General features: G+C 42.8%; 1 protein-coding gene across 6 annotated transcripts in view; it reads right to left on the reverse strand.

The window, feature by feature from the left end:
- Positions 1–26,374, reverse strand: part of RNF180 (ring finger protein 180) — a 120,893-nt gene that overhangs the window by 75,590 nt on the left and 18,929 nt on the right. For all 6 annotated transcript variants that reach the window (XR_008445525.1, XM_054033016.1, XM_054033015.1 and 3 more), the window contains one exon: positions 25,031–25,996. Coding sequence is in view for 5 of the 6 variants with exons in the window: in XM_054033016.1 (XP_053888991.1) it covers positions 25,031–25,996 (966 nt within the window). In the remaining variant the exon portion in view is untranslated. The remainder of the gene's footprint in view (positions 1–25,030; positions 25,997–26,374) is intronic.

Here is a 26,374-nt window from a genome sequence, read left to right on the forward strand (position 1 = left end):
TAATAATATTTATTAAAAACAACTCAGTTAAATGATTATATTAATATTCCAGAGTACCAGCCACCATCTCATAGCAATGTCCCTATTTAAAGCTGTTTATAGTTATTGGCACTATACAAACAAGATTCCGGTCCTGATTCAAAGTCCACTGAAGTCAGTGATAGTCTTTCCATTGACTTTATTGGGTTTTGACGAAGAACCTCAGTGAATAAAATCTCCTGTTTTTTTTTTTTTTGGGGGGGGGGGGTACACTGTGTATTTTGGCAGTCATTCCCAGATAATTACAGTCTGTTCATGATCAGACTAGATAATTACAATGGACCTTCCTTGTCTAGAAATGTATGACTCTATGTGGAATACATTCATCTTGAGAATGACACTGGCATAATCATCTAGATATAGATTCACTATATTTCTTTACTCTAAAAATATATAGACTCACCTAATTTAAGGAAAATGCGGCATTGGCAAGTGTGCCATAACTATTAACATAGTCACTAGCATAGAATGAGCTAAACTAATTTCTAAAGAAGATTTGTAGAAAAGTACAATAATTAGACATTCAAGCTCTCCTGAATTCTCATGGATGTACTGTTTATATCCTGCAAAAAAATCTTACTGTTATAAACCAGAAGGGTCTTCTGTTGTGTTGCAGCTGAAAACAATAATATATCACCACAGTAACTATGAAGATGGTGTATTTGTTTTTCGGCTCAGTAATTGTCTGTTTAAGGAATGTGACCATTCAAGACAAATCTATATCTGCCAAGAATAGTTCTCCTATATGATGCTTTTTCTTCTAATGCATATAATCAATTTCCACTTCACTACTATGAATGATGAAATCTGTCTTCATCTTTACTGTATCCTAATCAGCACTCCCTTTCATGTCTGTCAGTCCAGGCTAGGATTTAGACCCATCCTGCATGGGGTGACCTTAACTAGAATAAGCTCTATTTACTAAAATCTAGCGGCTAGATAGCCTGGAAGAACTGCAGGGTGTGTCTGTATTTAGTGGCCCAAACAAATATCTAAACAATATGCATCTAGTGATCTAAACAAAATAACTCCTTATATATAATCTATTTCATCCAAAAAGGATTAAACCCCAAACTGTTTAATAGCTAATAAAATCTCAAACATTTTACACATTAATTCAAGTCGTCTAAAACAGAAAAAAATATAGACAACAGCTACGAAGGCAGTGAAAGATGACATCTCCTTCCTCAATGTCTTATAAAAACTGGGGGACATCATTTGTGGAATCCCCTTATTTAACTCTTCCAGAAGCCACTGTGCTAAATCAGTCACCCAAAAGAAATGTTCTTTACCTGAATTTCTGACCCAATTGCTGCTTCAGCAATAGCTTTTTTAAGATTTTCCTAAACAGGAAAATGCTCTCCATTTTGCCTTTGTTTCTGGGTTTAACTTTGTAAAGAATAAAACTTTATAAGAATGTTTATATATAGTAGTATGTTTTGCTTCCCTAGTAGGTTCTGGAATTTTCACTTTGTCACAAACGTCTGTAAGAGTACAAAAAAAGGACTGCTCCTATCTCCTACCCAGGATTCTTAAACACAATACTGCTTCTAATCCTGTTTGCTCTTTCAGTATATATTGGATCTTCTGCTATATCGGGTTGCAAGATAATAGGGACCAATCATTCCTGCTCCAAGTTCATTTTCTCCAACCAATTCAGGGAACCTGATGAGTCTAACATTCTAGCCAAGCTGATTCTCCACTCTGTTTAAGGTTTTATTTTCTTTCTTTCATGATGGCTGCGTGACGACTAACTCACACCCCTTTTCATGTTTTAATCCGAGATTTCTGCTTTTTTTCTTACTGGCATTAAACAGCTCTCCAAGTCTGTTATTTGTGTTACCAGTGAATCAGATTTTGTATCTAAAATATCAACTATAATATGGACACTGCCAAAGTTTGCTTTTCTAGTAGTGTATTTCAAAGGACATGCTGTACCCCATCTCTCCCACTTCTAGGGCTGAGACATGTTGCTCTCCAGATGAAGATAAAAGAGTCTGTTGTCTTTTTACTTGGTGATTTTGGATGTAAAATGTCCTTTGGACTGCCGCCGCACCACCCTTTTTGTTTTTGCTACACATTCCTTTTTTATAATGCTTTACTCAAATTATAAACTAAAATGTTTATACTTATGCAGAGTTAAAAGTCTGGGTTTCAGCAGTGTTTTGAGAAAAGGTCGGGATTTTTTAGGGATGAAGGAGAAGGAGAAGCACTATTGTTTAATATAATTCATCTTGCTCATCCCTAATTAGCTGTAATTTCTGAACATGTAAGATTACTACTAAATTGGTATTTTTTCCTTTCTTAAACCATTCAGTACATTCAAGTGTTGTCTTGCTGGTATAATTCTTATGACATTCTGGATACCACATATTTGGCCCAAATTTTGCTAACCAAGATTTCTAAATTCCCATTCACCTGCTGGAACATGAAAGAATTTAGGCCCAGATCCACATTAATACTTAGGTGCCTAAATGTGGTGTTTAGGCACCTAAGCCCCACTTTTAGCTGAGACTGAGCTCAACAAATCCCCATTTGGCTACCACCAAATCATGTAGATTCCTAAACTGACTCAGGGCCTCAATTTTTAGGGTAAAAGTTTCTAAGCATCTATGTTTCTGCCTCTGCATGCGTGCTGTTACCTCACTCTAGGTATCCAGATGCCTATCTCCTGCCTAAGGCCCAGAGGGTGAGCGCGTGAGACTGACTCTGTAGCCTTGTGGTTAGGACACCCACTTGGGAGACTGGAGACTCAAAGATCCTGATCCAATGATTCTTGAAAAGCAGGACAGCTGCAACAAGAGAGACTGAAGGAAACCCACCACATCAGAATACTGCATACTTCAGTAGATAGAGCACTCTCCTGAGAGGTGGAAAACCCAATTCTGCCTGAGGGGGAGAAAGGATTTGAACAAATGTCTCCTACCTCTTTTGTCCCTCTCAGGCAGAACTGAACCTGGGTTTCCTATCTCCTAGGTAAGCGCTCTAAAGACTGAGCTAAAAGTTACGAGGTAGGCATCACCACCACCACCTCCTCCGGCAATATTGTGTGGAATGAAGCAGGTGTCTAACTCATTCTCACAAGAAATGACGTAGGCCTCTAAGCCTCCTGACTCCAGGAGAGGTTTTTCAGGCTGTGAACTGCAAGCAGAGATAAGCACTTCCTTGAAGTCTGGACATAGGCGTCTAACTCCATGAAAAGGCTGGGGCTTAAGATACACCCGTCATCAGCATCTCCTATTGGCTAACTTAGATATTTCCCTATCAAGTGTGCTGACTTTTGTAGATCACACTTTCAAGGCCCTATCTCTCCTCATTCAAAGTACAGGGAGTCTCAGCATCTAAGTACTGAGCTATCCCTCCCCCCCCCCCATTACATTGTTGTTACTGTGATTTTCTAGGCAACTAAAAGTTAGATGTTGCAACTACAAGTACCTTTGAGGATCCAGGCCTTAGTACCTTACAATGAGGTGCTTAATTTTAGTACCTGGACTGTATATTTGTTTGACTTACCCTTAGCAGCTCAGGGTCATCTGACAGGTACTTACATACCTCTGACTGAATTTTACCTATTTCCCAGAGGAAACAGATACTATCTTGTAAGTAGTTTTAAAGTATTTCACAAGCAGTTGAGAGACTTGGAACTTAACATGAATGTGAAAATCTGTTACTAACCAAGGCTTTTCACTGGAAGGTTTTGCAAATGAAAACTTTCCCTGATGTTGTATAGCTTTTGAATCTTAGTAAGTACTGAAGTTCTTCCTTGTTTTGAGCTATGATTTCTCTACACTTCATAAATCTAAAAGAAAATAAACATATCAAATAGCAAATAAACTGACTATGGCACACTCAGAAGTGCATATACCTTTATGAAAAGACAAAAACACAAATAAAGGCATACACAGAAAAAAAAACTCATGAAAAAAATGCAGTTATTGCATGCATATTTAGAACATATTTTGATTAGTTCTGCACAAAAGCAGCTAGACGATTACTAAAAAAACATGTATAAATAATTATTTTTGACAACTGAATTCAAACAAATCACCACGCCAAAATGTATCTTGTAATCACTGCTTCAATGAAAAGTACCAAATTTTTTATGGGAAAGGGGAAAAGGGTTGCAGTTATCTTATAGTCAAAGGCCTAATTTGAAAATGTCTCCTCTGCTACTATGGATAAATTGCTAAGCAATAACCTTTTTCATTTGTTTAATGCCAGATGTGTAAGATAAATGTATTATTGTGCTGTACAGGATCACTAGATTAATCATATCCAGACTCCATTTAATTAGTTCAGCTTATTGACAGCACATTTAATTGAGAGATGTAGACTACCATGCAACATAACTTTAGTCTTTTCCAGTGGCATATGCAACAATTCCTCTCCAGTAATTTCACTATAGGAACCTCTGCTATATTATCAAATTTACAGTTGCTATTAATTTTTACATGATTTTTCTGTTTTATTGTCTGGTATCCTATTGATGCTTGCAGTTTCTTACAATTCCCAGTGATTATTCACAGTTTGCACAAAGTGGTAATTTTTAAGGAAATGTAAAAATTAATATTATCCGTTTGTAAAAAGACTGTTTCCCACTCAGTGTAATTGTGGAATGCTCAGGTCTGGACGTTTGTTAGTGTAGATTCCAAGGAAAGTGACTGAGTCTAAATAAAACTCACAGGTAGTTTAGTTACTACAAAACTCTTTATCATCTGGCTATAATAGGAGGAGGACAAGAGATACTGGATGTGCTTTAATTAGGCTGCAAGTTTATTATTAATTGTTTGGGAGTACCTGGCAGATAAAAGTATACAGTGCAGATAACTCCACGATCATTTTAAAATCTACCCAGGGGGCTTCCTCAGCATCCCCCTTCCATCCTGTTCCCCAGCCAGCCCACTGCTGCGACCTGAGCACCACCACCCTTGCATAAGGGTTAAAGGTGGGCTATAAAGGAAGGGGGAGTTGACTCCCTGCTGTGCCAGTCATATAAGCCACAAACCCCCATTTCCATTTCTTTAACAAACAACTCTAAATCCTTTACCAAGCTATTTATCTGATCACTGTATCCCTTCCCTGTGGAGTACCTTCACTGGACAGCCGCCACAAGGAGGTGCCAGCAATTAGCTTGGCTGCCTCCCCCCACACCTAGCTGGGTTCCCAGACATCTCCTAATGTCCCCTTTAATATCAGCAAAACACGTCAGCCCCAAGTCTGACAGGTGAACCCCATTCTCCCTGAATAATTATGGTGCCCCTTATGCTATGTCGGGATGTGAAATTACTATGACTCCCATGAATTTGGCCACCTCCCTATTCACACACCTCCTAGCCTTGTAGTCCCGAGGGAGCTTCACAGCTCCCAGTCACACCCTGCATTGCAGCATGTCCAACCAATTTTTACTCCCATGAAACGTTCCAAGGTCTGCCCCAAGTCCCTCTTAGCATTAAGGCTACCCCTTTACATGTTCCCAGATCATTTTCCCCTAGGGGCATCACAATTATATCTGTTGCCCACTCATGGGATCCCACAGTATAAAGAAGAGGCATCAGCTGGTCCCATAACATGCCCCTCCTTCCACGCCAGCTCAGAACTGCTTCATCACTGAGCCCCACCTGCAAACCCTCTGACAACCTGGAAGCCCACCTGTGGGCTCAGTAATACTGTGTCTGCAGAACCACACCACTGCCTGCCTGGCCCGTCTTCCTGCCTCTGGAATGAAAACAAACACGGATTTCCCACCTTGGCTCTCACGTACATTCTGTATGCTTCTGAATGCCAAGGCCCAACTGCCTGAATTGCTCTAACCCCCATACTCAGCTGAGCTACTGCTATTTCTGCCCCAATCCTGAATGGGTGGGAACCAAATTCTTGGGTTGGGAGCCACAACCCATAACAAACTGGTATGTGAGGGCCCTCCTGTCACAGTGCATAAAGTAGGGTTACCATATTTCAGCAAGCAAAAAAGAGGACGGGAGGAGCCCCGCCCCTGCCCCTCCCACTTCCCGCCCCCCCCAGAACCCCCAACCCTCCCCCCGTTCCTTGTCCCCTGACTGCCCCCTCCTGGGACCCCTGCCCCTAACTGCCCCCCGGGACTCCACCCCCTATCTAAGCCTCCCTGCCTCTTGTCCCCTGACTGCCCCAACCCTTATCCACACCCCCACCCCCAGACAGACCCCTGGGACTCCCACGCCCCATCCAACCACTCCCCACCCCCTGACAGCCCCCCCCAGAACTCCCAACCCATCTAAACCCCTCTGCTCCCTGTCCCCTGACTGCTCCGATCCCTCTCCCCACTCCTGCCCCGACAGCTCCCCTCCAGAACTCCCAGCCCCCCACCCCCCCGCTCCTTGTCCCCTGACTGCCCCCTCCTGGGACCCCTGCTCCTAACTGCCCTCCAGAACCCCACCCCTTACCTAAGACTCCCTGTTCCTTGTCCCCTAACTGCCCCCTCCTAAGACCCCCCCCAACTGCCCCCCAGGACCCTACCCCCTACCTGTAACCTGACTGCCCAAAACTTTCTCCACTCCCCCCAAAAAGCCCCCCCCCGAACTCCCGACCCCCCCCCGTTTCTTGACTGCCCCCTCCAGAACCTCCCTGCCCCTTCTCCTGCCCCCTGGCCCCCTTACCCTGCTGCTCAGAACAGGGTGTTGGGCTCTGTGCGAGCCGGACACGTGGGCTGCGCTCCCCAGCACAACACACAACCCGGTCCCTGACCCTGCACATTGCTGCCGGACCGGGACACTGGGCTGCAGGGAAGGAGGAGCTGCCGGCTCAGAATGCAGGGAGGGAGGGGGGGGAGGGAGGAGGAGCTCTTCTACAGCTGCTCCGGAGTCCAGCCCGTGACTTTCCTGCAGCCCTCCCAGCCGCTCGCTCTGCTCTGCCGGGGAGGGGGGAAATCCCGGACATTTTGAGTGATTTACAAATTCCCCCCGGACGCTATTTTTAGCACAAAAAGGAGGACATGTCCGGGTAAATCCGGACGAATGGTAACCCTAGCATAAAGAGGGGCCCATCCCTTCCCAGTCTTATTGCCACGTATGCCCTCAAAGTCTCCACAGGGTTCACCACCCTGCCTGTAAGATAATGGATTCACCCTGGCCCCCTTGATCTGTATTTGACTTCTGCAAGTTTAATATAACTGTTTGCCCCTCCCAGTGTCTCTCTCTCCTTCCAAGGCCCTTCCAGAAGAATCCCTATAGGACCCAGGTACTAACTCGTTGATCCTAAAAGCTCTAAAACATGCTAGTCCAGAAATGCTACCATGAACACCACCACCTCCTGTCCACAACAACTTACGTTCTCCAGGATCAACACAGATCCCTAAGCATATCAACTATGATGGGACGACATGTATCCTTCCTGGCGCCAGTGCTTTGTGACCACCCCACTAGAAACCTTCAAACTAAGAAACTGCTGAAAGGATCTTGGTAACTGTTCAGTCTGCTGACAAACATAAGGGTTGATAGGAAACTGGAGATGGTGTCGTTGGCAACCCAAAGACTGGCATTCTTAACTATGTACTGGAGCACATGTTCCTCTGTAACGGGCCACACAGAGGCCACATAGGTGACCAGGCTTCCAGATCCTGAAATTGCACAAAATTATTAAAACTTCTCTCATAGTGCTGCAAGACTTGCAGAGTCACCAACCTCTGCACTAACACTGCTACACTGATGACGATCATATGCCAAGGTTACATAGTGCTAGCAGCATCCACTCAGATTCCTTGCTGGCTCCTGGTGCCACCTCCCGAAATCTGTCCATCTGCAAACGAATCAATGCGTCTGCTATGCTCTTATCAACCTCAAGCACATCCTTGGAAGAAGAACAGATATTAAGGCTGAAACACTGTAGCCCTTACCAACCTCATGCCCCTGTGTGATCTGGAGGACTGACGATTAACAACATACCACCACCATGTTGTCACACCAGAAACACACTCTTTATTAGCAAACTCTGTTCCCCCAAGTAACCACTGCAACCAAAATGGGAAAAAATTCCAGAAACATTATGCCCTGCACTATCTCTTTTTGCATTCAGGTGGAGGGCCATTGCTGGGTACACCAACTGCCTTGGTAAAATACCCCAAAACGCATAGCTCCCAAAGCACCCAAGCTGATTTTAAATCAACCTCCAGTAACCATTCCTCTCTCCATAACAACACACCATTAAAATGGCTCAGAAACTGTTTTCACACCTCCAAATCCTTTCCTCTCTCTAGTAATTCTCATAAAACGGTGAGGTCTTGCTATGCCTGTAGTGGCCACTGCCAGCCAGGCACAGAATGTCTGCTCTGGGCCACCACCCGGCAGGCAAAGTTAAGGTGCGCATTAATAGATTGCGGCTCACCAAGTGTAACTTTCTGGGCCCCCTATACCTCTCCTAAGCAAGCTCAGTAGCTCCTGAAGCTTATCCTGAGGGAGCCGCAATCTGGCAGCCTTTATCTAACTCGTTTCACAGGTAGGTCAGTGTAGTGGAAGGTCCCTCTGGTTTTAACTCTGATAGGAATACCCCCCAATTTTTTAGCAAAGGCCTGAAAGGTGTCCAACAGATTAACATACTTGTCCAACTTTGTCCTGCTTGTGAACAAAATATAGTCTAAAAAATGTACAGCAAATAGTACATTTTAGACCATTTTTTGTTCAGTGTAGCAATGTACTATATTTTTCTAATGCCAAACAGGATATTGCACATCCCATGGGGGGCATAGCTTTAGGAAAATAAAAATTGTTCCTTAAAAGAGAAACCCAAAAGATTGAAGTCTGATGGATGCACTGGCAGCAGTCAAAAAGCATAATTGATATCACACACAGCCCCCCCCCCCCCGCCCCCTGCAACCCTTGGGGCAGCAATTCTATTGCACAAATTTACAGTCTCTGTTAATGTGTGATTCGAAAGATGCCCAGAAAACTCCCACCTTTAGGGGCTCCCATCCCCTGGCAAGGGGTCAACGCCACCTATCGCCTGTTTCCCAAACTCAGGACCATGCTGGGCTTCCATTACTACCCCTTCCCAATCCCACACCCATGTGTGCTCCCAGCTGCTGAAATAACTGCAGGTTAGTTTGCAGCAGCTGTGTAATACCATTAGGATCTACAAAAGGTGTGTGTACCCCAGACATCTCTGATACAGCACCAAGGATTCCCGATCCTCCCCCAGGTCTATTTATTTCCCTGCTAGGTCCAACCTCCCCTTCCCCATGTAAGTCCCCCAAGCGGAAAAGTGAGCCAGATCCCTGAACCCCACCGAGGTCCCCCCTACAGACACCCATTGCCGCATTGGGTGGCAAGGGCTCACCTGCACACCCTGCCCCAGCAAGCTCTATCTGGTGCTAATCACACTTGCCTCTGCCAGCCGTAGCACCCTCCTCTCCTGCAATTTGTTGAACCAAATGTCCTGGCTCTTGAGCAACCCACTACACCCTGCAAGCCCTGCAGTGCTGTGGAAACAATCTGAAAAGCAACTGCCTGGACCACCTGAATCAATTCTCTGGTGCCTGTCCCACCTGCAAACACAGTCAGCTCACCCACAGGGGTGTTTGTTTCTCCTGAAGGAGACTCCCTTTGATTAACCGACAGACCAGCCTGAGATCCTCCAACCCCAGTCCAGCCCAAGTGGTGAGGATCCCACCGCCTGGTCCCCCCATGGCCTCTCTAGCCCCACTCCGGTCATCCTGTGCTGGGTTTGAAAATCCCTCCCCTCCCTATTCTAGCACTCCTGCTATGCCTAGCTGGAAGGGGGAAGTCATTGTACCCCTCGCTCTTGCCTACCTGCTCTGGCTTGAAGCAAAGCCTGAAACCCAATCCCTCTCACCTACTCCCACAGCCTGCCTGCTACAGCAGCCATGGGTGGGTTGGGGTCCTTTCCCCCTCCCCGCTGATTTGATACAGCTCTGAGCTCTTTCACTAACTGACTCATCTTCCCTGCTGTTCCCACCCGCTTCGCCCTCTGTGGTCTGGAGGGGGGGAATTCCATCCCCTTTCCCCACTCTCAATGTCCTATTCCCACGCGGCACCATGCACACTGCAGAGCCAGAGTCCTTGCTACTCCATAGAATCATAGAATATCAGGGTTGGAAGGGACCTCAGGAGGTCATCTAGTCCAATCCCCTGCTCAAAGCAGGACCAATCCATACTGCTGCTCCACTTGGTCTGGGTGAAAGAGGGCTTCTCCCGCCCAGCTTGCACCTATATAATCTCCCCTCTCTTCTGGTCACCTGGGGGATGAGTGAGCATCCCCACACTGACTCGCAGTGTGTGCAGCAACCTCTGTGCTTCTCTACCCCTTTAGGAGGTATACCCATTTCCCTGGCAAGCCAGATAACGTTCCCCACCCCACTGAATGTGCGGTGTGGCCATTCTAAGCTCAACTTGGCTCTCTCAAACAAAAAACAAAATTGTTTTTCACTAGGGAGAAAGGTATCTCTTGGCCACTCCAACAATTAAAGATCTCAACAAATTTTCTAAGGACTTCCTTCATGTTCATGCAGTATTGCTACTGAGTTCCTGCTCTCTATTACACTCCTATGCAGTCCAGATTTTAGCTCTGAAGGCCTCCATTACATTTATTCAGTACCTACCATGTTACTAAAAAGTATTAAAACTCTAAAATACATTAGTTGCTTATTTGCTGCTTAAAAACATAAAATACCCAGGGGGTACATCAACTCATCTAGATGTTTGCCTAGTTTTACAACAGGCTACATAAAAAACACTAGCAAAATCAGTACAACCTAAAATTTCATACAATGACTTGTTTATACTGCTCTATAAACGATACACTGATGTGTAAGTATAATATTTATATTCCAATTGATTTATTTTATAATTATACCTCTACCCCGATATAACGCTGTCCTCGGGAGCCAAAAAATCTTACCGCGTTATAGGTGAAACCGCGTTATACTGAACTTGCTTTGATCCGCCGGAGCGTGCAGCCCCGCCCCCCTGGAGCCGCTGCTTTACTGCGTTATATCCAAATTCGTGTTATATCGGGTCGCGTTATATCGGGGTAGAGGTTTATATGGTAAAAATGAGAAAGTAAGCAATTTGTCAGTAATAGTGTACTGTGACACTTTTGTATTTTTATATCTAAGTTTGTAAGCAAGTAGTTTTTAAATGAGGTGAAACTTGGGGTACACAAGACAATCAGACTCCTGAAAGGGGTACAGTAGTCTGGAAATGTTGAGAGCCACTACCTTAAACTCTTCATCAACACTATTTTGGACACACAGCGATGGGTCAGCAAATATGTCACTCATAAACTGCCTGACTTCAAAGCTGACTGCCATCAATGAAATATATGCTAATATGAAAGAACTTTGGTCAGGCCCCAAAAAATCTTAATTTCTTCCTTGCCTCATTTATGTCCAGCAAGTTCTCAGGCTCTGCAATGATGGGAAAGGTGGCAGATGATGGAGTCTTCCACCCAACCTGTGCAGTGCTGAGCACAATTGCAGTATTTCTGCTATTCTGATGACAAGAGCAGCAGCGAATTAGCAATGCTAAACTATCCCAGAAAGGGTCAGCAAGGAAACAGGGCCATTGCAGACAGCAAATGTGGCCTGCCACAAAGAGGAGCATACAATGCAACCCCCCCAAAAGGTGAGCATACACTACACAAAATACCTCTCAGAGCTCCTGCTCTAATGGCGAGACACCTGCACAACTACTGAAAATATATACATAAGAAATAAAACAAAGCCTATCATTGGAATTACACCAGGGGTTCATTTGGCCCAGTATTTGAAACAGTAACTCTGGAGAATAATGCAGTTTAACTTCAAAATCATCGCATCAAAAAAACAAAAAAACAAAAAAGCAAGAGATACAAAGAAGCTACACATGCATATATTCAAAGACACATTATCTCAGTACTGATATGTTCCCGTTACCTCATGGATTTCAAGCCATGCCTCCATTTTTGTGGATGGAATTTTGTTATGCACGCACACTTGTGCATCTGCAGTGACTTGCTTGGAGAAAGTATGCAAGAATTGAGTGTATAAAATTATGCCTACAAAAACAGAGCCCAGATCTGAAAACCAAGCCTCAAAACAATGAAAAATTATTCAAAATGATTTCTCATAAATGATATACTACTGAGAACAGTCACATTCATTTGTTGGCACACAATCAAATTATAAGGCCTTCTGCAAAAACTCTTTCTACAAAATTCATTTAGTATTGCAGATTTTCTTTTTACCATCTGTTGAGCGCTTTTCTCCACTTATAACAACTCTGTTCTATATGCAAGAAGCATGCAGTGCCTCCTAAATTAAAAAGGGTCACAGAAAAAAAGAACTACTCCCAGAGCCAAAAAGAAAACTATTACTGATCAAAAATGTGTGCTCTTAAAGTTTAGCAAGTCCTTGTTTAAAATCAAGCTGTTTCTTTTGAAGCCCACTCCAATGAAATGCCAAGTGCCCAACTCCTATTTACTTCAATAGGAGTTGAGGATGCTCAGCCCCTCATAAGATTAGAAGTGTGGTATGTAAACATTTTGCCAAATTTTATATCATGACCTAATTCCAAACAATGTTTGAAAAAAGGAATTTTCCCGGGTCCATGTTTGACTTTTAAACAAGAGTGTATAAAATATACCAGAATGCTACCCTCTAACTCTATATGTGAAAGAGACGAACAGTCTGGGGGAGTCTGGGGGAGGCCCTAAAAGGTTGCGTCCTTTCTAAATAAAAGGCTAAAACTCTTCTGACATCTAGGGTATGACAAGCAGCTTCCTCTCTAATTTGGAGATGTTTCTGGTACAAACTGGAAGCTTAGTGACCTGGTTAATGTGGAAGTCTGAGGTGACCGTAGGTAAAAAGCGGGGCTATGTCCAGAAAGATACCTTTTCATTATAAAAGGTGGTGTAGGGAGGGTCAGCCATTAAAGCTCCTGATTCTCCAAGTCTCCTAGCAGAGGTAATAGACTCTAAGAATGCAATTTTCATGGAGAGGTGTAGAAGGGGATACACTTAGCCAGTGGTTTGAAGGGAGGCCTCATCAGGGAATTAAGGACCAAATTTAAACCCCATGCCAGACTAAGGCTGTCTAGCATGGGGGAAAGGGTTTGATAATCCTTTAATAAATTGAGAGGTGGTAGGGTGCACGAAGACAGAGCCCTTTGACTATGGAGTAGAAAGCTGTAATTGCTGCTGGATGAACCCTAACAGAACTCAGAGACAGCCCAGAGTTCTTCAAATTCAGAAGGTGCTGTTCAAAACACCAGTGATGGAACCTCTTCCACTTTTGCGGGTACATCTTTCCAGTTGATTATTTTCTAATGTTGAGCAAAAAACTGATCTTGCTCTTCCCTGGCAATTTATATAGTATATGGGGGCTCTGTTGTCTGTCAATATTCTTACAGATCAGCCTTTGATCACAGGTAGGAAGTGTTTGCAAATCTATCTGACTGCTCTGAGTTCCAGTAAATTGATGTGAGGAATGGATTATTGAGTAGACAATTTGACTGTGATGATGAGCTCCCCATCCAACAAGAGACACATCAGTCATTTGTCACAGAGGGAGATGGGGGACTGAAGGGAAGTCTGGAACATACTTTGACTGGGTTCTTTCACCAATTGAGGGAACGTAGATCCTTCTGTAGAATCAATACTAATTTGCCATGACGGTATTTACTGGGGGTGTAAACAGTCCTCAGCCAAACCTGCAAGAGATGAAGGTGTAGCCTGGTGTGTACTGTCAAAGTGCCAGATGGCCCAGGAGTGGCAAATACATTCTGGCTGTTGTCTGAGGACTCATTTCAACCTGAGAAATGAGGTCTGTTAGTGTTATAAACCAGTCCATTGGTAAGTAAGCCCTGAATATTGTGGAGTCTGTGACAGCTCCGATAAACTATACATTGGACTGGTGCAAAGTGGACTTTTTTCTGTTAAGTTGAAGTCCCAGCATGTCGAATAGAGTTATGGCCTTTCTCACTGCAATGTGAACTTTGCTGTAAAAGGGGGCCTTAAGAAATCAATCATCAAGACGGGGGAAGACAACTATTCTCCATTGACGTTGTTGAACAGCTACAACTGCTAAAACTTTTGTTGCTGGGGGTGGTGGGGAGTCCAAAGGGGGAGCACTTGATTTTGAAAGTGCTCCTGGCTAACTCCCTTTATTTTTGCATCTGATTATCTATGCGGATGGTAAGGTCCACAAAGGTGTCTAGGCCTGTAGGACTCTCTATGCAGGCCAGTTCATCTTTGATTTCTTCCTGAAAGTCCCATCCGAACAGGTACACCTGCACTTCTTGGTTCCACTCTGTATCTGCTGTGAGGCAGCAGAGGCATGCGGCAGGAGGCCACTGTGGCTTGCCCCTGCTGGAGTCCCCTTAGGGCAGCCTTGGCCATTCAAGCTCGGTGCGGGTCATCGAAGATGGCTGACTCTGACTGAAGAAAGCCATCACAGTTCAACAGTGCTGAGCTACGGCCTTCCAGCAAGAAGGAGGCCCAGTTGAATGCATCTCCTGTAGGCAGGCTGATTACCAAGGCCACTTTGGGGACACATGAGAAACAGAAAGTGGCATTGGTTCATGAAACCCAGAACTGCTCGCAGTTTCCTTTGAACTATTTGGGCAAGATGCTGCAGGCTGTGTTTGCAGCACAGTATTCTCAACACTGAACTGCCTCATTTTCTCCTCCAGCTGCTGGTTGTCCGAGGTCAGCTGCATAACTTGGGCCTGCAGTGCTTGATTATCCACCTGGAGGCGGAGGGCCCATTTGGGAGTCTGAAGTTTCTGATGGCCACAGTGGTGCTGCTGGGTCCGTCCTTCTTACACCAGGCTCAGCCCTGCAGAGTTACTGTGGTCCTAAAAAGCTGTCACTGGGTTGCAGTTGCGGGTGGCCAGACCTAGTAGTCATAGCCAGAGTCCAGAATCATGAGACGGCAGTCAAGAACCGGCTTGATCAGGATACCGGGAGGTCTGAAGTAGGAGAAACTGGAGATCAGAACCACAAGTCATATGCCAGGATTCATGGTTAGTCGGGATGCCAGGAAATGAAGCTGCAGGAGCTGGATGCACAAAGCACAGTCCAGAGCAGGGTGGATCCCAGTTGTCTGGACAGCTTCCTGTTTTTGCTGCTGGCTTAAGTATAGCCAGCGGCCAATCTGCTGCTCTGGGACTCTGTCAATTGGATATCAAGGGCAGACCTCACCCTGGGGCTGGGCTTTGTAGGTCCCAGGTAAGCAATTGTCAGTAGGCTGCCAGGTGGAGGGTTGGAGTGTGGCTGCTCCCATGAACCCTATGGGCCCTGGCCCAAGACATGTTGGTCATGGCAACTGGGAAGTGAATGGGGTGAGACATCTGTGCTGTTTGTCACTTGCTAAATTTACTCTTAATTGCAGGCATGCAAATTCCAAGAGATTGGAGGGAAGTCCTGGAATCTTTTTTAAGAGTGCAAGGACTCATCAGTGGATTCATTGAATAGTTTGGATTTGTCAAAGGAGAGATCCCCAACAGTATTGTGGACTCTCTCAGGATCCGCAGTGACTGATGTCAAGAAACAGCACATAACAATTGCTGTTGATACTGAGCATGCTGCAATGTAAGCTGCTTCCAGGGATGCTGGAAGAGATGCCCTCACTAACAACTGGCCTGCATTGACGATAGCCTGAAATTGCTCTCGTTGTTCTTGTGGCAGATGGGTCAATAAAGGCACTGAACTTCCCATAGTTGGTGTAGTTGTATTTTGTCATCAGGAGTTGTTACTTGGTGATTCTAAATTGTAGTGAAGCAGAATAATTACTTTTATGGCCAAACAAATCTAACCTCTTTTGGTCCTTATCATGAGAGGTGAATCTTAAAGTGGTGTTGCTCATTACATTCATTGACTGCATTAACTACCTAAGAGCATGAGGTTGAATACAGGGACTCTGATCCATTAAGGGGAACACAGCAGTTTTTATCAGCTCTCTTGCAGTAGAGGGTATGGTAGTTGGACTCTGTCAAACTGTCTTTGCAAGTTCAAGCAGAACCTTGTTTGTAGGCAGAGTTATCTTACCAATGGAGGCAGTACGAAGGATGTTAATCAGTTTATGCTGAAACTCATTAATCTCTTCCAACAGGATCTGGAGAGAATCTGCAATATCATGAGACCCCAAGATTGCTTAAAATCATGCATGTCTGAGTGGGATGGTGGCATCACTGCATCATCAGGTGAGGAGAAAGAGACATTAGTGGCAGGGGCTGATAAAAAGCTACATCTATCCACTGATCCTCAAAAGACTCCTTTTGAGGAGATGACCAATGGGAGAGATCTGGATGGGAGAGATCTGTTGCCTCTGATGCTCTTTATGAGTGTAGCTAGGAGCTCAGGAGAACTGTTCCCTACAGATAGCCTATGCAACCCAGAATGATCAGTGGGGAGGTTCACATGGGAAGGAAGGGGGCACCCATGAATGCTCAGACCAGGAGGAGCAAGGGGTGGCCTGTGCCTTGAGGATTCCTTTATGGAGAAGGTGTTGGGAGAGGCAGCTCTGGATTGGTAATTGAGTGAATCCTGAACAGAAATCTGGCAGTCAGAGGAGCTCTCTCATCATAGTCCAGGGGAGAGATAGGGCACATGATCATTAATTTGGGACAGGGAATCTACCCATTTGAGTGGGCACCAGAAAGCATGTCTGTGTCAGGGAATGGTTCAATACCAGCAAGAAACGGGAATCCGATACCAAGAGTCTTTCAATACCCATCAGAAGAGGTGATTCTGGTTCATCCAAAATGACCAAATTTTTAGATTGTCATCCTGAGTCCCAGTCCAGCATCTTAATCACAAAACCATCTTGCCAAGGTTTGCATTTTAAAAGCTGTCATAATTTCTTATCTACCTGTTTAATCTGAGTTTAAATTAACATTAGTAGCATAATAAAAACTAACCTTTTAAAAATTGATCAACATGTATCTTTATAAGACAGACACTTTTTAGCTTCAATATATTATTGAAGAGATACAAAAACACATATCAGTTGTCAAGTTATAAATTAAAGCCAAGAGCCCAACACATTTCCTTGACCTGAGTTTCAATGACCCTTTCCAATGAGATGCTGTAAATTCTAAACAAACCACATATTCTTTCTGTAACTAAACAATTGTAAAACCAAATAAAATCAAATTTAAAGAAAGGCAAAAAGACAGTTCCCTGGATGAGCTCTTTTAGACATTTTATCATAAATTTCAGGCCGGGGCACACTTTCGGTATAAGTACATATATAACAAGATCCTTAATAAAGACATCTTATAATAGAAATCTGGCAGATTCTTGACTATAGTAACAGTAAGAAGCACCACTGTTATTCTTAAAACGTAGGATTGTTAGAAATAAACACTGTAACTGTTGTACTCTTATTACCTTTCTAACAATATACAGTACTGTACCAAACCTGTTTCCTGAACTATACTGTATGCTGTTCTTTGATGGAAGTTAACAGTTTTCCATCATTTTGTAGTTAGAGGAAGTTTGGTGCCCCCTGCTGTTAAAAAACACAATTTAGCCATTACATCTCGTTCTATGCAGTCCTCATTCTATGCAGTCCTTTATAGAACTCTCTATACAGACTACTTATGATTTAAGGCTGATGAATTTTAACACAATTATAAACACTGTAACATGTACCTCATTCTAACACACAAAATGTATTAATATAGTCTGGCTTACCATAATAGCTGGCGGTGGTACCTACAAGCTGTATGCACATTACGTACCACTCAGGTTTGGCCCTGCAGTCCCTCTGTCATAGGACCAAAACTGAGTGAGTGGCATTGTAATCCCTGTATTCAGGGTGGGGTAGGGGGAAGAAGGGTGTCAGCACCGTTCAGGTCTGACCCTGCAGCCACAGGGTTAAACCTGAGCGGGCACACTGGGCAGTAGGGCAGCCAGCACTGCTGCTTCTCACAACAGCTGTGGGGCTCGCTCCTGCACCAGGGCTCTCTCCTGGAGGCCTACCCAGCCTTGCCCCACCTTCAGCAACCCGTGTCCCCCTCCAGAATGAGGAGTGACACTGCACCTGGGCAGGATGGACTGGAAGGTGGGGGCTGAGTGTGGCGCAGATCAGACGGGCGAGGTGCTGGGGCCAGCGGCTGCAGTGGGGATGGCTCCACAGGGACTGACACAGTGTACCACAGGAAAAATTCACTTGCCTTCAATGGGCTAAACCCAGAGAATAAACCTCTGCATTTACAGATGAATTTGTCCAAAGTCTGAAAATATATCCCCTCTCTCTCTCTCTCAAGCTGATAGTGGGAGGAAAAGGTTTAATTAAAAATAAATAAAAATGAAATACACAATACACTTGTATAGAGAAGGATTAGGATAAATTCACCTCACATCAGGAAAAAGTCCTACACAGAGACTCCCACAATGAGCACTGCAGTGAGATGTTCCTGATCTAACCTCTTTCAATCAACCCCCTATAAGCTTATGCACTTTCATTTTTGTGAATTTTTATCATCTGATTGCTAAGTATGTGGTGACAAGCAAGCTGAAAATCATGGCACTGAGACACCACAGAACAATTCATTGTTCAAAACACAAGTCCACTTGTGGCACTACCCACATCCTCTGGTCCTAAGTAGGATGGTACAAAGTGGGGTGACATGGTAGGGTTAGTGAAGGAAGCCTAGGAAGAAGGGTCGGGTTCGCAGATTAACTGGAGGAGTGTGTGTGGGGGGGGGGGGCTTGGAAAGAGGTCTGGTGGTAAGGAGGAAGGATTTTCTTCTTTTGTGACACGTCGGACTAGGTCATGTATTTCTGTAAGTATGGTTTGCACTTCTGAGTCCATACTCTTATGGGGGTGTGATGACTGCACACCTTGCCACGTGTGCTTAGAGAGCCTGAAAAGCACATTTATAAATGATCATTTAAATATTCCATACATAAGACTAGCCTTAATGCAACATTAAGGTTGAGAAATCAAGCACTCTGAAGTCAGAAAATACAGAACTAAGATTGAACTCTAATTTTTAGTTTTCCCACTCAGCAGATATACCTTAAAATCTCTCTATGTTATTATAGCCAGAGCTGTGCAGATATTTTTGGTTCGGTGGCCATTCCAAAAGTCTAAAATATTTCATTTGGGGTTGAATGAAACATTGTTTACAATTTGAAATGAAACATTTCTTTTTATCTGAGTTATTTTAATGAGTTACTTTAATGAAATCAAAGTCAATTTAGAAAAGTCAAGTCATTTCAAATTAAAATGTTTCATTTGGAAAATGTCAAAAAAAAATTTGTTTCAGCCAAAAAATATCATCCATTCTAATTATAAATGAATGAAAAAATAGACTTATGGATAGGTAATAGCTTCTCCAACTAAAGAACCAGATTTGCATTCCTTTTTTAGCCCAATCTTGTCCCCTTCTAAAATCTCTAAAAAAAATAGCAATTTCCATTTCAAGTTTTGATTGTTTAACCTGTGGCAGTAGAAGATTCTTGCCAAATGTGAGGGTGTTCAAGTGAGGCATTTTTGAGATAAGAGATTTCAGTGGAATAACAGTATCTACAGACAAGCTACTGAAAAGAAATATCCTCAGCGATGTTAGTGATCAGATTTCAATAATAATTCCCACTCTTTCTGAAACAAAATGATTCCATCACTCTTCTTTCATATTCACATCAAAGATATGAAGACCCACCTGGTAAACTCTATTATTATAGGTTAAAAACTAAAACTAGGCATCACTTTCTCAAAACTGTTATGTTAAAACACAGAAGTGAATATTGCTTGTATCTGTCAAGAAAACTAGAGTACTCAGGTTAAAATCCTGGCTCCACTGAAGTCAACTGGAGTTTTGCCATTGACTTCAATGGGGTCAGAATTTCATCCTGAGTATCTAGAGTATTCATTTTAAATGGCCTCTCCTTCTAAACTCACATAAAAGGTGCTTCAGCTTAAATAAGAAAATTAGCCTTATAGTACATATAAAACTAAACAATTTGTTTTCTGGTGTTATTCTTGTATCTCTGTGTAGCTCCTGTGCTATTCCTGGAGCTCCAGTGTTATCCACATTAGCACAGCTTGCAGCTTCAGCAGACTTTGATGTTAATCATACAGAAAGACCACAGGCTCGGTTCAGTGGCGAAGACTCGGACAAGTTTATTGTCAACAAAGCACGGTATCAGTACCACGGTTCACTGGTTATAAGCACACTAATGCATGTAATGTGACAAGGTATCAGCTCATTAAACGTAATGTCCCCTAACCAATACAAAGATGCCTCTTCTTCCACTCTCCTTTTATACATTGATACAAACAAGTTACATATTACATTCCATACTAGTTACCATCCTTGTACCATGTATCTCATAGTTTGACCAAAACATCCTCATCCATTATCCTGACTTCCCAGCCTTATCTTTACGAGAGGTCTTTGTATTCTTGCGACATCCTCTCAGAAATATGTTTGCTTGGTCAGCTACTGTTACTACTCTAACCTCTCCAGCGCATCATCAAAGATCTACAACCTATCCTGAAAGATGATCCCTCACTCTCACAGATCTTGGGAGACAGACCTGTCCTCGCTTACAGACAACCCCCCAACCTGAAGCAAATACTCACCAGCAACCACACATCACTGAACAAAAACACTGACCCAGGAACCTATCCTTGCAACAAAGCCCAATGCCAACTCTGCCCACATATCTATTCAAGTGACATCATCATAGGACCTAATCACATCAGCCATGCCATCAGGGGCTTGTTCACCTGCACATCTACCAATGTGATATATGCCATCATGTGCCAGCAATGCCCCTCTGCCATGTACATTGGCCAAACCAGACAGTCTCTACGCAAAAGAATTAATGGACACAAATCTGACATCAGGAATCATAACATTCAAAAACCAGTAGGAGAACACTTTAACCTGTCTGGTCATTCAATGACAGACCTGCGGGTGACAATTTTGCAACAAAAAAGCTTCAAAAGCAGACTCCAACGAGAAACTGCTGAGCTTGAATTGATATGCAAATTAGATACAATCAACTTAGGCTTAAATAGAGACTGGGAATGGCTGAACCATTACAAACATTGAATCTATCTCCCCATGTAAGTATTCTCACACTTCTTAGCCCAGTACAGACAGTTTGATATCTTGATTATCACTTCAAAAGTTTTTTTTCCTCTTACTTAATTGGCTTCTCAGAGTTGGCAAGACAACTCCCACCTGTTCATGCTCTCTGTATGTGTGTATATATATCTCCTCAATATATGTTCCATTCTATGCATCCAAAGAAGTTGGCTGTAGCCCACGAAAGCTTATGCTCAAATAAATTTGTTAGTCTCTAAGGTGCCACAAGTACTCCTGTTCTTTTTGCGGATACAGACTAACACGGCTGCTACTCTGAAAACTACTCTAACTAGGCCTACTTTGGTTTACAGTCTACTTTTGTTCATACTTGTAGCCATGTCAGTGGCTCCAGCAAGGCCTACATCTGGTAACTAACAAATAATTTATTCAAGGACATTACAAAATTAGTTTTTTCCCAGATTATACTGAACATAATCTCCCAATTAATATTTATCCTGCTGCTTACTGAATCTGCTTCCATTTTTGTGGCTACTATCACACCATGAGATGCAGAGACACCGACTTTCTGGTGTCCCCAGGGATGCTCGATCCCTGCTCCGCCCCAGGCCTCACCCCCACTCCACCCCTTCCCCCAAGGCTCCAACCCTACCTGCCTCTTCCCACCCCCGCTCTGCCCCACCCCTTCCTGTCCCTATTCTGCCCCCGCTCCGCCTCTTCCTGCCCTGTTCTATCCCCTCCCCCAAGCACACCCCACCCTTGCTCAGCCTCTTCCTGCCCCTGCTCCTCCCCCTTTCCCTCCAGCAGGGCCAGCTTAATGACCTGCGGGGCTCGATTCCAATACCCGGCAGCAGTCTGGGGCTTCAGCAGCACTTTGCGGCGGGGGGTCCGCTCTGGGGCTTCCGCGGCACTGAAGGCCCCCCAGCCGCCAAAATGCTGCCGAAGACCCCCGGAGCGGACCCCCTGCCACCGACATGCCGCCGAAAATCCCCGGAGCGGGGCCCCCATAGGCGCGGGGCCCGATTCCGGGGAATCGGGTGAATCAACTTAAAGCCGGCCCTGCCCTCCAGCCCCTCCTGCACATTGCTAAATAGCTGATCACTGGTGGGTGGGAGGCGCTGGGGAGGGGCTGATCGGTGGGGCTGCCAGTGAGTGCTGAGCACCCACTATTTTTTTCCCATGGGTGCTCCAACCCCAGAGTCGGCACCTATGATGAGAGGTGTGATAACCTAGGTTTCAGTCAGGCTTCCATAATACAGATAATCCTTTAAAAATAAAAACTGGTGTTTTCATTGTATTACACTGTAAAATGTTAAAATATTAAGATTAAATTTAAAATACTAAATCAAGTTTTGGCTATAATTGAGAACCAATGCCATGTAAAAAACAAACATAACAACATATGACCAATACCTGCTCAGTTAAAGTAAACATGTTGTTTACACATATCACTAAATACTTTCTTCTGAATTTGAACATTCAATAAGTAGGTTTATCATGTGTAACAACATCCTCTGATGCATCAAATATATAAATAGAGAGGAATTGGGGAGGTGAGGGTTAAAAAAGGAAAGATAATTTTGTAAATGTATTTCTCGTTCTTCAAGCCCTCAAAGTGCGGGGGGGGTGGGGTGGGGGAGACATTACAGAGAGAAACTTAACATACTTTTAAAAAGTGTGGTGGCTGTGTAGGTCTTATGTGGTTTTGCACTCTGGAACCTGTGAAATTCCACACATAAAATGTCCTTGTAGCTGCCATTTTGGACTCCTTCCACAATAGCAATTAAGGCTGAGATTTTCAAAGCTACCTCAGGGATTTGGATACCTAACCTACATTTAAATTAATAGAAAATGGGCATCCAAATTCCCTCAGTTAGCTTTTAAAATCCCACTCAAAGTTTTAAAAGCTTTTTTTTTTCCTTCTTCATTTCAGAGAGGTATTTTAAAGCCAAAACAAAAATTTTAAAATGTCACATAATGGCAATGAGAATTCTCTCCTTGAAAGAAATATAAAATTGCAGCTGCACTATGATTGGTTTCATGGGACAGTGCAAAATCTTGTGATTTGTCTGAAGGCCAATCAGAGATACAAGTTGGAACACTGTATTTAACTTAGAAATACAGCAGCTGCACCTGCATAATCATTTATCCAGACTGATTTTTTCCACTGTACTAATTCTGAAATCAATTAATTGATTTTAATATGAGTTTTTGTGGTATTCTAGTGGCTCCATTTACAGTGTATTGTAATGGCTCTAAATGACTCATGGACCTAATCCAATCGGAATGAAATTATGCCTATACAATAGTATATATATTAAGGGTGAAATACACTTTGTGCAGAGGATTAATGCAAGGTCTATATACCATGTAAGTCCTCACGAGTACAGCCTGAGTGGTGCTTTGGCCTTGTGCTGGCCCTCTGGCAAACAGGTGAATTTCACTCCAGAGTATAGTATTGTCTTAAAAGAAAATCAACACAAAAAAATCTGAAACTACTAAAATTAATATTACATTTTGATATCTACTACTAAAAGAGTACAGCCTATTCAAATAGTTTGTTTTGAGTGTAAAATTATAGTGTATGTATAGTGTACCGAATTTAAGCACTATGAAGTTTAAACCAATTATTAACTCCTGAAATACTGGGTTTACAGTGGCTTTACATTCCATAGCTGAAATATAGTAGAATGGTGTCCCTACTAGCATTGTTAAAATTACATATCCCCATAAAAACAGCAGTGATTTCTTGAGTAGATACTATATCTCTGACCTGAATAATACCTATTTTTACCTCTTACCAGGCATGTGCTATTTTACTGCTGGAAGTTTTAGAATCCTTCCTGAAATTTATACTGAGGACATTCTATTAATATTTATATTATACAGTAGATTATAATTAATCTCATTCCTTCATTTTCTCTGACCTAGCAATAACTTTGTTGTTTGTTATAATACCTGTTCCTGGTCATTTTGTAAAACCTCTCATGACCATCCCTGGTAAAACAAAAATAGTTTCACCTTTTAATTCTGTTCTTTCCTTTTATGGTTTCAGTAAATAGAAAACTATAATTACAGTCACACTGCTATTACATAATTAAAAAAAATAATCAGAAAGTTTAGTGTAGCTGGATACTTTATTCATCAGTGAGATATTTTCAATGAAAAAATAGAATGTAAAGATTATATAGGAAAACAAACTTCTTGGGGCTAATTCTCTACTGACTTTCACATTGTGACTTTCACTCACACCTGTGCAAAGCAAATGTAAAATGTTATCAGATCTCAATGGTAGGATTTTACTCCCCGTTTGCATATGGGTAAATATCACAAAAGCTGTAAGGGAGCAGAGAATCAGACCCCTTCAATTTTTAAAAATTCTTAAAGGCTATCATCTCTTATATTGAAAATAATCTGTTACTATTGTTATACATAATCATTTTATAAGTAATAGTTAAATGTAAGTCTTCTGACACAGCTTTTACAAATTTTACCTGTCTGGTCATTACTTTTGTGAAAAGTGTGTCATGCTAACTTTGTAGTCAGAAAATCCTGAGAGTCAGTGCTTGCAATTTATAAGAACTGGGTTCAAGTTTGCTTTGGTCACATCAAGTAAGTTTTATGGTATTAGAATACTACTGCAGATTTGTTTCTACATCATAAAACTACAAGAAATGTGACAGAAACTGACTAGACTAGCAATCTCCATTCATGAAAATGTGGTTCTGTAGTCAAAAAGCAGTATTGCTGCAGTAGAGAAAAAACTGAACTGGAAAAACCAAGTATGTAGGAAGGTTCCACAACTTTTGTTTTCACGATGCCTGGCTGTGGACAGTACTATTAATCTTTCACATGCACTAAAAGGCAACATTTAAAAAAAAAAAACCCTCTCTTAAAGCTCCTCTCTTACTGACACACCAAATTGTACAAGCAAAGCTGTGGGTCATTTTTCACACACTCACCTGCTTCTGAAGCCACCTTTCTCGTTTTCTTTGTTTTTTCCTCAAATTTTTCAACTTGTTTCTCTCTCTTTTGCTTAGCTTTTGATTGACAGCAACCAAGGAAAAATTGGCAGGCTGCAGAAGATCAACAGATGTGATGTGTTGCTGTCCAATGTCCTCTTCTACAGCACTAACAGATGAAGAGAGGTCCATCATGAAAGGCAGTTGGTCAGCAGTGGCATCCCCAGAACATTGATCAGAAGCTTCAAAATTGCAGTCACATTCTGTCTCTCTACAGGTTAATGTATTGCAGGAAGTAACTGAAAACTTTTTTGGTAGCTCATCAGTATCAGAATTATACAGGCCCTGAAAGGAATTATTATATCTACTGGACTCTAATTGCAAGCTACTTCTTGGGTAAATGGGTTGTGTTTCATTTTGCCTGTGGTAAATAGGCCCCTTACTGGAAACCCCATACAAACTAGGCAACAAGACATGTCTCTCTCTGATATTCAAATCCAAACTGTGTGTTTTTCTATGACAAGTTTTTACAGTGCATCTCTCATTCACAGGCCATGAAGCTGAAGGACTTTTTTTTTTATTAAACACTTTGAAGTGCAGTTTTTTATTGTTCATCTCAAAGCTGGTTGATCTCACCTCTAGGCAAAGTGCTTCTGTTAATCTTCCAGTACCATTTGTGTTTTTGGCATTGTCTGAAAGCCCTTGATTTCTGGGTCCCAAAATTCCACCTGTCACGCTGTGCTGTATTTTGTTATTAGAACCAGATGGAACTTTGCAAAGTGACGTGTGTTTTACTGATGATCTTGCTAATCTAAATGAACAAGCTGGCTGATAATCAATCCAACTCTTGCAGAGATGTATATTTGCAAACAGGCCACAAGAACATTTTGTATTGCTGACAAAGTTAAAGCCTCCCAAACGGGCCCCACAGAATGGGCAGTTCAGTTTTCCAATCATCCACTCTGCCTATAGATGAGAGAAAAAACAATGAATTAATTGTAAATAAAAAAAAAGTAACCACTAGATTATTTTTTCCTCCAGCAAAGGGGTCCACTTTTTGTTTTGTGAGACAAAAAACAGACTGCACAGTAAAAACAAAACCAAACACAAATCAAACTAGACCTTTGAAAACTGTCCTTTATAAATGGGGGGGGGGGACCAAAACCTCTAGAAAGACAACACATTTCAAAATATAGGTGCTTAAAAATATTCTTAAATATTCCTAGAAAATGTTGTGGATAGAGTGAGGATGGTACTGAATCACTAATAAAACATTAGACCAGGAGTGGGCAACGTTTGGGACGTGGCTCGCCAGGGTAAGCACCCTGGCGGGCCGGGCCAGTT

The sequence above is a fragment of the Malaclemys terrapin genome, chromosome 6, assembly GCF_027887155.1.
Source record: "Malaclemys terrapin pileata isolate rMalTer1 chromosome 6, rMalTer1.hap1, whole genome shotgun sequence".
Lineage (NCBI taxonomy): Eukaryota > Metazoa > Chordata > Testudines > Emydidae > Malaclemys > Malaclemys terrapin.